This window comes from Cajanus cajan, chromosome 5, assembly GCF_000230855.2.
Source record: "Cajanus cajan strain Asha chromosome 5, NIPB_CcT2T_4, whole genome shotgun sequence".
Classification (NCBI taxonomy): domain Eukaryota; kingdom Viridiplantae; phylum Streptophyta; class Magnoliopsida; order Fabales; family Fabaceae; genus Cajanus; species Cajanus cajan.
Genome location: NC_138521.1, coordinates 66,701,055 through 66,715,502, shown reverse-complemented (window position 1 = coordinate 66,715,502; position 14,448 = coordinate 66,701,055). Strand labels below are relative to the sequence as shown.

At 28.4% G+C, this 14,448-nt stretch overlaps 1 protein-coding gene across 3 annotated transcripts; it reads left to right on the top strand.

Moving 5' to 3' along the window:
* Positions 1 to 6,884: 6,884 nt before the first annotated feature.
* Positions 6,885 to 11,605, top strand: LOC109792436 (cold-responsive protein kinase 1). Of its 3 annotated transcripts, none has more exons than XM_083075717.1 (8): positions 6,885 to 7,489; positions 7,785 to 7,961; positions 8,380 to 8,418; positions 8,517 to 8,647; positions 9,093 to 9,309; positions 9,636 to 9,867; positions 10,587 to 10,737; positions 10,844 to 11,605. In XM_083075717.1, exons 1-8 carry the CDS (start codon positions 7,408 to 7,410, stop codon positions 11,171 to 11,173), a joined length of 1,359 nt encoding a protein of 452 aa, XP_082931843.1. In that variant the 5' UTR covers positions 6,885 to 7,407; the 3' UTR covers positions 11,174 to 11,605. The 3 variants fall into 3 exon arrangements, with proteins under 3 accessions (XP_082931843.1, XP_020207437.1, XP_020207436.1); XM_020351848.3 differs by having other exon boundaries at positions 6,962 to 7,489; positions 7,788 to 7,973; XM_020351847.3 differs by having other exon boundaries at positions 6,965 to 7,489; positions 7,785 to 7,973.
* The last annotated feature ends 2,843 nt before the right edge of the window (positions 11,606 to 14,448 follow it).

The window sequence follows — 14,448 nt, the reverse complement described above, 5'->3', positions numbered from 1 at the left end:
ATGCCAAGGCAAGATTTTTTTATATATTATTTTATGGTATATGTATTTTTCTTAAATCAGTCAGGCAAAATGACAATATGATAAGAAAGAATTGGAATCGCGTTTGAAATGCGAATAAAATAATTGGTGGATCATTTGAAATGTGCGTCGAATATGTACAGGAAAAAAACATGGGCAATATTAGGTATTGGGACATCAATGGTTGTATGGACTATGGAAGGACCACAACCAAAAAGTGGTCGCAACTTGCATCAGATTCTTCCCTAAGCTGCTTTCGTGGCGTGTTTCTTTACGTATTTAATCTCTATTTTCATTTCTAAAGCACCTTTAACGTGATTTCATGTGTTTAAGCTCATTCTCATGTTTAACGAAAGTGAACGCTATTCAAGCTGCAAAACCGCCAAAACGCGTAAATTCTTTTATTTACTTCTCATTCTTTGCCTATCAGATACTTTTGCCCTTTTTTTTTAGAGGAAATGGTCATATTTGCCGTACCCTCGTGTCATAATCATATCTCTGTTAACTATGTTTCTAATAACTAATTTACCAATGGTGTCATAAAAATATATAATTTATACCAATCAATAAATTAATAATCCAGCAGAACCTCAGGCGAAGCGTCTTATTTTTAAAGTGGGAAATTTAAATTTATCCTTCTGATTACATAATAGATATTTTAATTTTGAGATTTTAAAAATTCTCGATTAATATATGATTTTATAAGAAGTCATTTGTTTTATTTTTACTATCATTTTGTATAGAAAATAATTAAAGTGAAAAATATGTTTCATATTATTAGAGTTATTTTATGTTATTTGTTTGAGAAAAATATTTTTTAAGTATTATTTTTATAAGGTTATTACACATATAACTCCTGATACCAGAAATGGGACAATGACGAGATATTATCCGCTTTAGGCTTAAGTCTTTCCAATTTTACTTTTGGTCATCACTCAAAAAATCTCTTTTATTAGAGTATGTTTATATTTTTATAAGTTGTTATTTCTTATGGATGTGAGATTTGTTTCTATCTCAACACATATTAACAATGATTAAAAAAAGTTTTAAAATCTTGCTATCCATAAATCTAAAGTATTGATTTGAAAATTTATTTTACTTTCTAGATGTGTAATAATTAATTGTATGCATGTCAAGATCAATTCATTGTGCAGTAGTCGGTCAATTTTGTCTGTTAATATTGGGATATTAACAATGATATGTGTAAAAGAAACGTTTGAGTTTGGAGTTTTCTACTTATGATCAAGTTGGGGAGTCTATTCCATTCCATCAAAGATAACTCTGGCACTCGACTTTCTAGATAAAAACATTATTATGTCATTGGTTGCCATCAGTAAGTAATATTGCTGTCTTCCATTTAGAAAACTCGTGGTTTTGCAAATTGGATCTCCACACAACAAAAATATGGCAAATATAATTGAAAACTTAACACTGGAAAATATGCTGATAGGTTCATCACCTTTGGACTTTGGTTATGAAAGTTTAATTATTAATTTGAGATCCACTGGCTAATCAATCCATAGCCTTTTCATTTTAATCTACTTTATCAAAAAGGAAAGGGGAAAACAAAGAAAGAAACTTCTTTTCACTGTCTATTATGATACAGTCATGGTCGTTGTTGGGTTGGCTGAGGTGATATTCCTGTCTTCCACTGAAATGCGTCAAAGTTTTACAACTGAATAGGATAAGAGAGAAAACCCAGACATTAATAACATATAGCAAATAATTGAACTCTATTTGACTATTTCAATAGATATGATGGGTGAGAATGCCTATGACGACGAAAATGAGCGAAGATGATTGTTTCAATATTTACTTTTGAATTGTGAGGGTTTTTTTTTTTTTTTTTTCCTTCTTTCTAACTTACGTGTATTTTCTATTTAAAGTTATCTTTTTTAAGAGGATAGAATTGTTGGGAAATGCCATCATAATTTCCCTCCTTTCATAACTCAAAATAGATATTTTAAAAAACAAAATATTTTTAACGTAAAAAATATTTTCAATATGAATAAAAAAAATCATGAGACTCGTAAGTCACTTAAACTTCCACTATAACAATAATGAAAACATAAAATACAATAACAATGTATCTTTAATTTAAGGATAATACTCACAAATTAATATACTAATTTTTCTTTTTCAAAGAAACTCTCTAAGAAGAACTCTATTTTTTTTTTCTCACACTCTTTCTCTATGTGAGGATGTGCTTCTTTACCTTGCTTGATTCATGACTTTTCTTTCTCTATTTATTGGGAAGGATTGCACTTGGTGCAATTAATGCACCCAATGGTGTAGTTGGAAGGTAAAAAATTTCTATCCTTCCTTAGCATGTGTTCACATTGGCTTTCTACAAGCAAAATGCATTTTTCTTTGTTGAATTTATTCATTGAATGAAATATGCATATTATTTCCTTGTTTTCAAACTTGCATGGTTGATAAATTTCGAAGCCACTGCATAATGACTAGACCCACAATTCCCCCCTCTAACCAAAGGGAAGTATCCTGGTTCAGTTTCGAGTTAGTGCAAAGCCTACAGCTTCTTTACAAAATCTTGACTTCTTTCTTATTAGAGCTTTTGTCATTATCAACTATGTATTTGAACAAATTCTTACTTGTATTTACTCTTTTATCATTAATGAAATAAAATAATCATCTTTACGTAAAAGAAAAAAAACTAACGGTGTCATTAACATCAATATGTTGTTATTCTTTAATAATATGATAATTGTGTCATCTCACGTTGTAAATTTTAATGTTTAAAAAATCATTAACATAAAGTAACACAAGCTTTATTTTGATAAATTTAAAGTTTTAAAGCATTAATGATGTTTGAATAATTAAAATAAAGGGATTCAAAATCAAACTTTGTTAACACCAGAAGGAACAAACCCAAAAAAACAAAGTTCATATAATTGTGCGGATTCATTGATAAACTAGCAGTAGTTTTTCTTCTTTGTTATTTATATACACGTTGTAATTTGAATTAAAAGGGCGTGTGGTGAGGGTTATTCTAGAGTAGAGTTTATGTTTATCTTTGGCAACAGTTGTGTAGACTGAGATTGGTTCACATAACCTTGACAAATAAGACCCAATTATTGTTGGAGTCAAAGCATGCATACTTCCAGGAGTTAGGCATGCATATTGCCAAAATTCTGTCTTATATGATGTGCATGGACACAACTTAAAAGCAATCCACTTCCACATCCAAATCCAATCATCTCCCACTTGTCCTAAAATACACTTCAATATAAGCAATCCACTTGACAATATGTAGGCCTAGGTTATTCAAAAAATAATGTTTAAATAATTTAATTACCAAATTAGAATAAATAATTTATGAATTTGATTTTTGATTTTAAAACATCATATTCTCATTATATTTGACATGACTTTTCTCGCTAGAACTATTACTTACATCAACGTTGTCATTCACGGCTATTATTGCTAAAATTTGTAAATACCTTTTATTTAACTTATTAATGCATAATATTATACATTAACATGCAACTAAAAAAAACAAAAAAAAAAAAATCAAATACAAATCAATGTAATTTTTTTTAATAATTTTTTAATTCAACTAATTAGTTACCCTTATATTTACCTCTATTTTTTATTTGAAACATTTTTTTTCAAATATAATATCCTTAATAGCTTAAATTGTTTAATGACAAAAATTGAGCAGGAGAAATTACCCCAAAATTCCTTACTTCTATATATATTTACTATAATCACTTTATTTACTATAATTATATATTTTAATAAATTAAATACTGATCATGAGTTATATATTATTCTTATTTTGGGCAGAAAAATTTGCCCTAATAACCTTTTTTTAATTTAAAATTCAAATTTAAATTAATACCAAATATACAAGGAAATAGTTGTCATTAAAAACTCATTAATACTTTCTATTTAACTTGTGTAACAAGTATAGTAAGCATTAATATACAAATGAAAAAATAAATAAATAAAAGAGTATTCAAATGCAATTATTGTGAGTTCCTTTATTTATTTATTTATTTTTTAATTCTATTAATCAATTAATACTAAGTTAACTTGATTTTTACAACTGTTTTGTATTTGGAACTTTTCTTTTAAATATAATATTCTTTATATTTAAATAGTCTAATGACCAAAATATTTTTATTTTGAAAAAAAAATTACTCTAAATTACCATATATATATATATATATATATATATATATATACACATAATTCTCTATAATCACTTTATTTACTATAATTATGCATTTTAATGGATTTAAAAAACAAGTAAATGATGAGTTATTTATTCTTAGTTTGGGCAACAAAGTTTGGCATAATAACCCTTCTCCTATACATATAAAAAAAATAAATATTTAAATATAAAATTCAAATTAATGCCAAATACACAAAGAAAATAGTTTTCATTAATAAGACATTAAAAACTCATTAATACCTTTTATTTACTTATTTAGTTCACAATAGTTGGCATTAATACGTAATTAAAAAAATAAAAGATCATTCAAATACATTTAATGTCAATTTCGTTAATTTATTTTACTAATTAGTTAATTCTAATTTACTTTGATTTTTACCATCGTTTTATATTTGAAACCCCTTTTCTAATATATAATATTTTAATTGATTAAATAGTTAATATATGAATTTAGTTATTTACTCATATCTTTAAATTCACAAACCGTTCTCATGTTTCATCTCTTTCCACACCTACCGGCCGCTGCCAACAGATCAAATTATCCTTCGTGTTAGATGGAAAAAAAACAAACTTGGTGTAAAAGAAATGGGATAGCAAATGCTGTAATGAAATAATGAAAACTATGGGAGTATCATATAATAAGTCGATTCAACTTTAGCTGTTAAGTTTTTAAAAATCATAATTATTTATGATATTACTCGTGTTATATTCTTTAATGAATAAAGTTGTGGGTATGATTGATGGAGATTGGGGTATGTCTTGTGATCACATATATTAAGAAATAAATCAAGTAGTAAAGTATTTAGTCAAGCATGATAGGTAAGGGTTACATATTTTTTAGAATTCTCTTTCATGGATTGAGTTATTTTTACTTGCTAATATTTCAACAGTTCCTTTTTTCTTTTTGTTTTTTTAGGTTTTTAGCTTAAACTTTTAGCTCTCCATTGTATCAAAAGAAAAAAATTATATATATAGAGTAGGTTACTAACGACATGTTTGGATGCACACGTGAGATTCACATCTAAATTAGAATTGTATTAATTAATGAAAAAACTACTATTTGTTTCCTATGATAGATATAAAGAGAGAGTGTTGATCACATTTTTTTTATTTAGTTTCAAACACACACCAAACAAGTATGGAGATTAAGTAAGTTTGCAGTTAAATGTGTAAGAATTAGTAGCATTATTTAAAATTATTGACAATATATTAGTATTTTGTTTTAAAACAAAAGTAAATCACTAGTCACTTAAGTATGTTTCTTTTCATGTTTTTATAATTAAAAAAATGCATAAAAAACTAACAATAGAAAAGAAAAAAAATTAATTAATAACGTTTCAATTTTCGATTAAAGATAAAAAAAAAAATCAAATCGGTTGATAATTGAAATAGAGGTTCATGGACTTTCAATTTTCAAACTTGACTAATTAATTTTTTATTTATCTTTTTCTTAAATGGGCAGAGTAGGCTAAACATAATTTTTTTAAAAAAAATCCTCAAAATAAAAGCAATTTTGTATTCATCGAAAAAAAGTTTATTAGATTGATTTTTATACAAGATAACTGGATAAACTTACTTCTAAGGCTGATGATATATACACTTCCATTTTTTTATACATACACCTCCTTTTTAAAAAAAAATATTAAATTCCTAAATTATCCTTAATATTATTTGGAATAAAAAAAATTATTTTGGAAAGTTTTTTTCAGAGGTGTATTTGTACATAATTATGGAAAGTTCTTTTTGGAATACTAAAATTACTATTCCAGAAATAACTTTCCGTCGGAATAATTCTGGAAAGTACTTTCCGTAACACTAAAATTACTATTGCGGAAAGTTCTTTCCGGAATTATGGTAACAAATACACACATTGTTAATATTTCGGAAAGAATTTTTCGCAATAGTAATTCTAGTGTTACGGAAAGTATTTTCCATAATTATTTTCCGTTCTGGAATAGTAATTTTAGTATTCCGGAAAGTACTTTCCGTAATTATTCTGACGGAAAGTTCTTTTCGAAAGGCTCATGATATATACACCTCCTGTTTTTTTTATAAGTACACCTTCTTTATTTTTTTTAAAAAATTATAAAATATTATATATATTTTTTTAATTTTATATCTTTAACTTTCAATTTTCTACTTTTTCCTTTTTTTTCACACACTTTTTTTTTCTCTTTCAATTTTTACATGCTACCAAAATAGGTGGGGTGGAGGAAAGATAACGGGGTGCATGTAAAAATTGAAAAAAGAAAAAAAGAAAAAAAAAATCTGTAAAAAAAAAGTACTAAATTAAATGTTGTGAATGTAAAATTAAAAAAAAAAAAGAAAAAAATTAAGAATATTTTAAAATTTTAATTATTTTTTTTGAAAAGGAGGTGTACTTATAGAAAAAGGTGGTGTATATATCATCAGCCTTTGAAAAACACTTTCCAGAATAATTTTTTTTTTATTCTAAATAATATTAAGGAAAATTTAGGAATTTAATATTTTTTTTTTAAAAAGAGGGTGTATGTATAAAAAAATGGAGGTGTATATATCATCAACCTACTTCTAAAACGGAAAGTTCAAATCAAGAAACATGGAAATGGTCCTTGGATCCTATGGGTATTGAGCAATGAGCATAATGGGCCTTGGCCCGAAGTTTCCTTTCTCTAAATTAACAGCGAAGGTGGGGCCCACGGATCCAGTGGAGGGGAGAAACCACGGTCACAGAAAGTGACACGTGGCAAGGCAAGGCGGCATTACAAAAGAATAGAGAATGTACTTATCATAATAAAATAAAATAAAGAATTGTGAATGTTTCAAAATGAACTTGGAAGTGGGCTATACAGTTACAATTACAATGAACAATGCTACTATTACCTGTCATTGTGATGGAGAAATTAAGAGAGAATCCCTCTCATTCATACTTTTTTATTCATAACTTAACTATCAAAGACTAGACAAATTCTTGATCTGAATGTTTGCATTCGACCGCATCTGTATGTTGCCCCCCAATTGAAATCTCCGACAATGTTACTATTACATTGTTTCGATCAATTCTATGGGATTCCCTTAGAATAGAATGCTTCTCCAACTTGCTTTTTTGTTTTCCAACAACAAAGAATCAGTAAATACTAAACTAGAAGGAAAAACCATCGGAACATGGTTGCTGTTGCCAGTTGTTGAACTTAATCACTTCATATTTGGCCATGGCAATATTCACCAACACGGTTCAACCAGAATGCTTGCTTCTATTCCCAAGAATGCCCCGAAGAATACTCCAAGTCCAAGGTTTCATTTCATACTCTCAACTTGTTTTTCTACTCGGTATTTTCCCACCTCAGATAATTAGTTGTTTCATTAACATGAATATTGCAAATTCATGCATTATTTACATCATACACAATAACTTGTATTATATGAATCATCCTTGAGAAAAGGTATTCCAATTTCTAAATATTACATTTGACAAGTGTGAAAATCAAGGCATTGGAATAGGACAAATAAAAGGGTTCTTTTAGCTTTCTTGAAACTTTCATGTTCTTAGTTCTTTGAACAATGATGAAGACTTGTGACTGATTGACAGCAGAGGAGCCTCCTTCATCCTCTCTGGATTTAAATATCTCCCCGACACACCACGATGCTGGAATGTTCTTATTCCTCGGAGTGATTGCAGTGATCATCATGTTGCTGATTCTCGTGTTTATATTTTGGAGGCGAGTTAAACGGCCAGCAAAGGAGATGGAGAACACAGCCGTAGCAAGTAAACAGCATGGTGATTTTTTCTTTATCACATGTTTCAAGTTCGAAGCATTCATATCTGCTTAATGAATGACTAATCTTTTCTAAGAAATCTAGTTGACCACTTTTACCAAGATATCATTTTTTAACCATATTTTTTTTTCATCAACAATTCGCGAACTTGAAATCTTACTTCAAGAATTCAAGTTCAGTTCTAAAAAAGGGATGCGAATCCAGTTTTAGTTGGACCAACCACTCGTCGATAATTTGAAAAAAGCATGATAAATAAAACAATAACATAAAAGCAAAATATTTAGTACCTCAATATCTATATGCTTGCGGTATAATTGGTTAATTTTGCTGATAGTTGTGCTTACAAAGATCATACTTCTGTTATTTTTGCTTGGCACTTACCATATGGGAAATATTTGAATCGGCAGAGGTGATGAAGATGATAGTCCCAAACATACAACAGTCAGGTATCTTAAAGAAAGCATAAAAATTATTTGACACTTGAAATATATTTAGTATACACTGTACCATTGTAAGAACTATTGAAGTTCCTTTATGTATATAGGACCAATGGGGTTCTTTAGCGGAAACCTTAGGACAATTAGCTACTTTGACTTCCGGACATTAAGGAGAGCCACTACAAATTTCCATCCTCGAAATCTTCTTGGAAGTGGTGGATTTGGACCTGTCTATCAGGTATAGGTACTAAATCTAATGTCACTTGCTTTCATAGACAATTTGATTTGTTGATTTTGAGAACCTGATCTCTTAATCATGATGCATCCATGTTAATTATGAGTCCTGTCAATGATTGTTCTGAAGGCTTGATTAAGGAATAATAAATAGAAATTTCTTAATAGAGTTCTGAGGGAATTGGACCGGAAAACATGGTGAGTCAGTAACACTTTTCCCTAAAAGCTTTTCAGTTTTGAAAATTTGAAGTTTTGATTCATTAAGCATGGCACTAAATGCACTTGTTAATGTTCTCCAAATTATATTACATGATTTCAAATATTAAGAAGGCAATGGACAATTTGTTGAAATTCATATTAATGGGGTGTTGAAGTTTGGTAGTTGAGTCTCACATAAATGGGTGTACTCCTATTGTGGTTACTATCCTGAATTTCTGTAGTTTTGACAGGGAAAGTTGGCAGATGGAAGGCTTATTGCAGTCAAGACATTGTCTCTTGACAAGTCTCAACAACAAGGAGAAAAAGAATTTCTGGCAGAAGTGAGAATGATCACCAGCATCCAACACAAAAATCTGGTTCGCCTTCTCGGATGTTGCACAGATGGCTCTCAAAGGATACTTGTGTACGAATACATGAAGAATAGAAGTTTGGACCTCATAATACATGGTATACCTACTTTATTTTATACCAAATATCAGCATAGTGTTTACTATATGTAAAAAAAAGTCCATCCTAGTTATTGATAAAAGTACTTTCCTTGAAATCTGTAGATCTCGGACATGTTTGAATAAATTTTTCTGTAAATAGTAAATATTACAAAAAAAAAATAAGAGAAGAAGTTAATAAGAGAGATTTTTGACAAATTAATTTATATGTAAGGTAATTTTAGTTTGTTTAGTTCAATGGGTCATGACTCATGAGTAATAATTGAAAGAAATGAATTATTTTAAGCTTTAAAAAATAATTTCCATTTTGGATATTTCTGTGGTCAGGGAAGAGTGATCAATTTTTGAATTGGAGAACTAGATTCCAAATCATTCTTGGAGTAGCACGGGGATTGCAATACCTCCACGAGGACTCGCATTTAAGAATTGTTCACAGAGACATCAAAGCAAGCAACATTCTTCTTGACGAGAAGTTTCAGCCGAGGATTGGAGACTTTGGGCTAGCTAGGTTCTTCCCTGAAGACCAAGCTTACCTTAGCACTCAGTTCGCAGGAACATTGTAAGTAAATAACTCTCCTCAAAAGCACCCATCACTAGTTAAATAAATATCCCCTACTGTAGCTATATGGCCAATCATGTTCATCACTCTTTTGCAATGTACTCATCATTTATGATTAATTATAGTGCTACCAACGACCAAGACCATTAAAACTTTCATTTCTGTTGAGATTTTATGGTTGGAGACACCTCATTTAATATGATCAAATTTAGCAGCACATTGAAGCTATCCTTGTTGACTCTTGAATAAACATCTAAACTTAAGGTTTTTATCATCGAAGTTGTCTTATAACTTTATTGAAGTGCTAATGTCACTCTTGTAATTAAAATTTTTAATTAGTATCCACCAATTAGTACATAGGTAGAATTATTAAAATCTAAATGGAATCATCAATTTATTTATAAAATAGACTAGTTAACCAAATTGCCTTATATAGAATGAATTAGTATTTAGTTCAATATAAAAAAAATCAAAAATTTTAAATTAGATTGATTCAATATAGATCAGTTATCTATTATACTCACATGGTTAAATTTTTTAACCAAATAGAACCGATTATTAAACTATTTTTATGAAGTAAATTGATTCAATTTTTCTCAAAATAATTTGTTTTTGCATTAGTTTAAACTTTTTTTTTCACATCCCACCACAAATTCAATGCAAACATTATTTTTATCAAGTTTTCAATAAATGATCTTTTTCTTATATGTTTTGGTCAGAGGCTATACAGCTCCTGAGTATGCTATTAGAGGAGAATTATCCGAAAAGGCAGACATCTATAGTTTTGGAGTTCTTGTGCTTGAAATCATCAGCTGCAGGAAAAACACAGACCTTACTTTACCATCAGAAATGCAGTATCTCCCTGAATATGTAACTTCTCACTTAATTCTACAAACTTCATAATAACTATTATTTACACTATTTTTTTTCCCCTCAAATGCATTGAAACGCTTGTATAAATCAATGTTCATTACAGGCATGGAAACTTTATGAGAAGTCAATGTTGATGGAAATAGTAGATCCAAAGCTGCGAGAACATGGAATAGTGGAAAAGGATGTCATGCAAGCATTCCACGTGGCCCTGTTATGCCTTCAGCCACACGCGGACTTAAGACCTGCCATGTCAGATATCGTGGCAATGTTGACATTCAAAGTTGAGATGATTTCAACACCAATGAGGCCAGCATTCCTTGATCGAAGGCGCGTGATGGATGATGAACACCACTCATGGGAAGCCGTATCAGAGGCTTTCACTACTGCAGTGGCAAGTGATTCTGCATCCCCACCTAAAGCTCCAATACTCTAGAGCACAGCTGATCCCGTCAAATAAGGAACCATTTCCTTAAAAGAATGAACAACATAAAAGTTCAAAGGTTATGCATTTCATTTGCTTTAGATGTGTGTATATATTCGGAAATGAATCATGTCATGTTCATCCCAAATTTTGTGTCTTTCTCTTCCTTGGCAGAAATTGAACAGTAGTTACAAAAATTATTATATATATATATATATATATATATATATATGTATGTATATGCTGTAGGAGAGTTCTGTGAAGTTTTTGCTTCAAGGCTTGTGATAGGTATGTGCTTCCCTAAATAGCCTGAAGAAATTACTTCAATAGATGTAGATAGACAAAATAACAGTCCTCAATAAGTGAGTTTCCCGACGAGATACTGGAATTCTACAATCTAGAATGCTTTCAAACAAAACATTATGTATAGAATTCTGTTTTTTACTTTTTTACAAGTTTTAATATACTTGTTTCTTACACTTATACTTTAAAAAAAAAAAAAAAACAAACAAACATTTTTTCTTTCCTAGCATACGATGCATAAAACGTAAGTTCTACCAAATTTTATCTTTTTTTTTGACTTTATCAAAATTAAAACCAAGCTTGGGTTTGATTGTTAAACCGCATCAAAGTCAAGCTAGAAATCATGGTAATCTCCTATATTTTAAATTTCAAAAATATTTATTTCACATCTATAGAAGGAAGAGAAAAAAGTGATAGAATCTTAATATTTTATGGTTTAATTTAGGATGTAAAATGGTATAAAATAATATTTATTTATTTGTAGTAAAAAAAGATATTTAAATAAATTAATGAAGATTAAAATAATAATAAAGTTAATAACTTATCTATTAACTTATTTTTATAAATTAGTTGAAGTAGTTTATAAAAATAAATTATAAACTACTAGAATAATCAATACTTGTGAGAGATACCTTGATAATACCCACTCTCATCTTATTTTTCTTAATAAATAAAAATAAAAAATCATTTAACTATTTATTTACTAGCATCATGTATTATGTATTTTATTTGTGAATATAAGTAAACATAGATATTTTTATCATCTTATTTAATCATTTCCTCTATACACACATTACTATTACTTATTCCATAAAAATTAATAATGAACATATATGAATACAAACTTAAAAATGTTTTTAAAAGCTTTTTTATATAAAAAAAAATATTTTCAATAAAAAATCTCTAAAAAAAATTCTTATAAAACATATTCAAGTAGGTTAGATATCAAAATCATTCTCTCCTGTCTTCATCGTGAAACCTTACTCTCTAGTCCTGTCTTTCCTTCTCTTCCAAAAAAACAATTAGCAAAGCAATTTCGAGGTGTGTCAAGCAAGATATTCCTAGTGAGAGAGACAAGAAGAAAGGATGAAGGGCATGGAAGCACTTTAATTTTCTCCATACATACTCATTGGCTATTGGTATGAATATGATTATAATAGTGTGTGTTGACTCTTGAATTGCCAAAAGGGATGAGATGATACATACAATTCTATGCACGTAACCTCGAGATAAACAATGAGAGAAAGAGACCATAAACAAGAATGGAAAAGCACCATGGTTTATGTCAAAAAGTTACTTTTGGTGGGATACAAACAGGGAGACAAAGACAAAAGAAAAATGACTTTTGTGTATATCTGTGTTAATTTTGCCTTTGCCATTCTAATTAATACTGCATGGCAGATAAGATAACCAGTGTCACAGGCATCACATTCAATTCTCCTCCGACACCCATTCAATGTAGGTCTTGGTTCAGAGTCTAGGACATATCACTATTAAACTTATCGGGTTGCCTGCAAATTAAACGGATCTATCAAATTATGGATCCTAGTTTATCTATTTTGACTCGTTAGTTAATGAGCTGACCTATTTAATTATATAATATATTAAGATAAAAAATAAAAATTGAAAATTTGTAGAAGTCAATAAAAACAAACAATATATACATTCTGGGTGCTTTACATATTAAACTCACTGCCTCGAAATAATATTTTTTTTTCGTTCCTGGAATATCCAGATCGATGGCTCCAAGATTTAACACGGCTGCATACACAAGATAGGATTTAAATCCCTGACATTACTTAAGCGTGGATCAACCCTTAATGACAAAAGATTCTTTCATGAGTACATATTAATTTTTAATTATTAATTTTGTGATATTGGATGAATTTTGTGATACAGATATGAAATATTGACCATTGATATGTCACAATTGTTAACATGTATTATGTCACATCATTATTCGTATATCCCATAAAAAATTCACTCTATCAATTAAGATTATATATTAGGGAATAGCATATCATGTTAATAATCAATTAATAACATGTAGCAATCAATTAATGAGAGATAAAATGTGTAAGAATTTGAAAGATAAAACTTAAATATAATTCTTAAAGTGTGGTCGGTATTATTTTCTTTTTAATAAAAATTGGGGTTTTACCTCAATAATATGTACCTAAAATTTAATGTTAATTTCATTAATATACATTTATATTTAATTCTAATCAAATTGAAAAGTTGATATTTATCAATTGATTTAAATGAAAAAAATAATTTAATTTAACATTGTCAAATTTTAACACTTACAAAAATAATTTTTTAGGATTTGAAAGTGGTAACATTCCCCTTTACAAAGTTGTGAAATATAATTGACGAAAAATCAAATAAATCTTATTTAAATTCAAATATTAAATATATTAACATGTACTTATTAACCAATAGATTCATTTTATTTTATAGACCATTGATAAGTATTTTCTTACGGAAGTATTTCAAGCTGAATAGTAACATCATGAGCAGTAGGGGTGTTCAAATTGCTAAACTAAACTAAACTAGAAGAAAACTAAACTAAACTATAATAAATAGTTCACTAAACTAAATTGAACTAAAATAAATATTGACTAAACTAAACTAAACTATTATCTAGATTAGTGCACTATAGTTCTAAGAATTTGAACTAAACTATAATATCAATTAAATTAAATTATTATTAATTATAAATTAAATTTATTAATTATAAACTAAATTAAACTACATTAAAAAAATAAATTTAAAATTAATATTTTTAAATTGAGTTACCAAATCATTGATATTAATTATAAATTAAATTTAAAATAATTTGAAATACAAAACAAATATTACATTGACATCAATCCCTTAGCTTTAATGCTGATATGTAATTTATTATTTGTTTTTGGAAAATAATAAAGGTATGTTGTCAGTAATGAGATAGAAATAGAATCAATTGGTAATATTTGCATCTT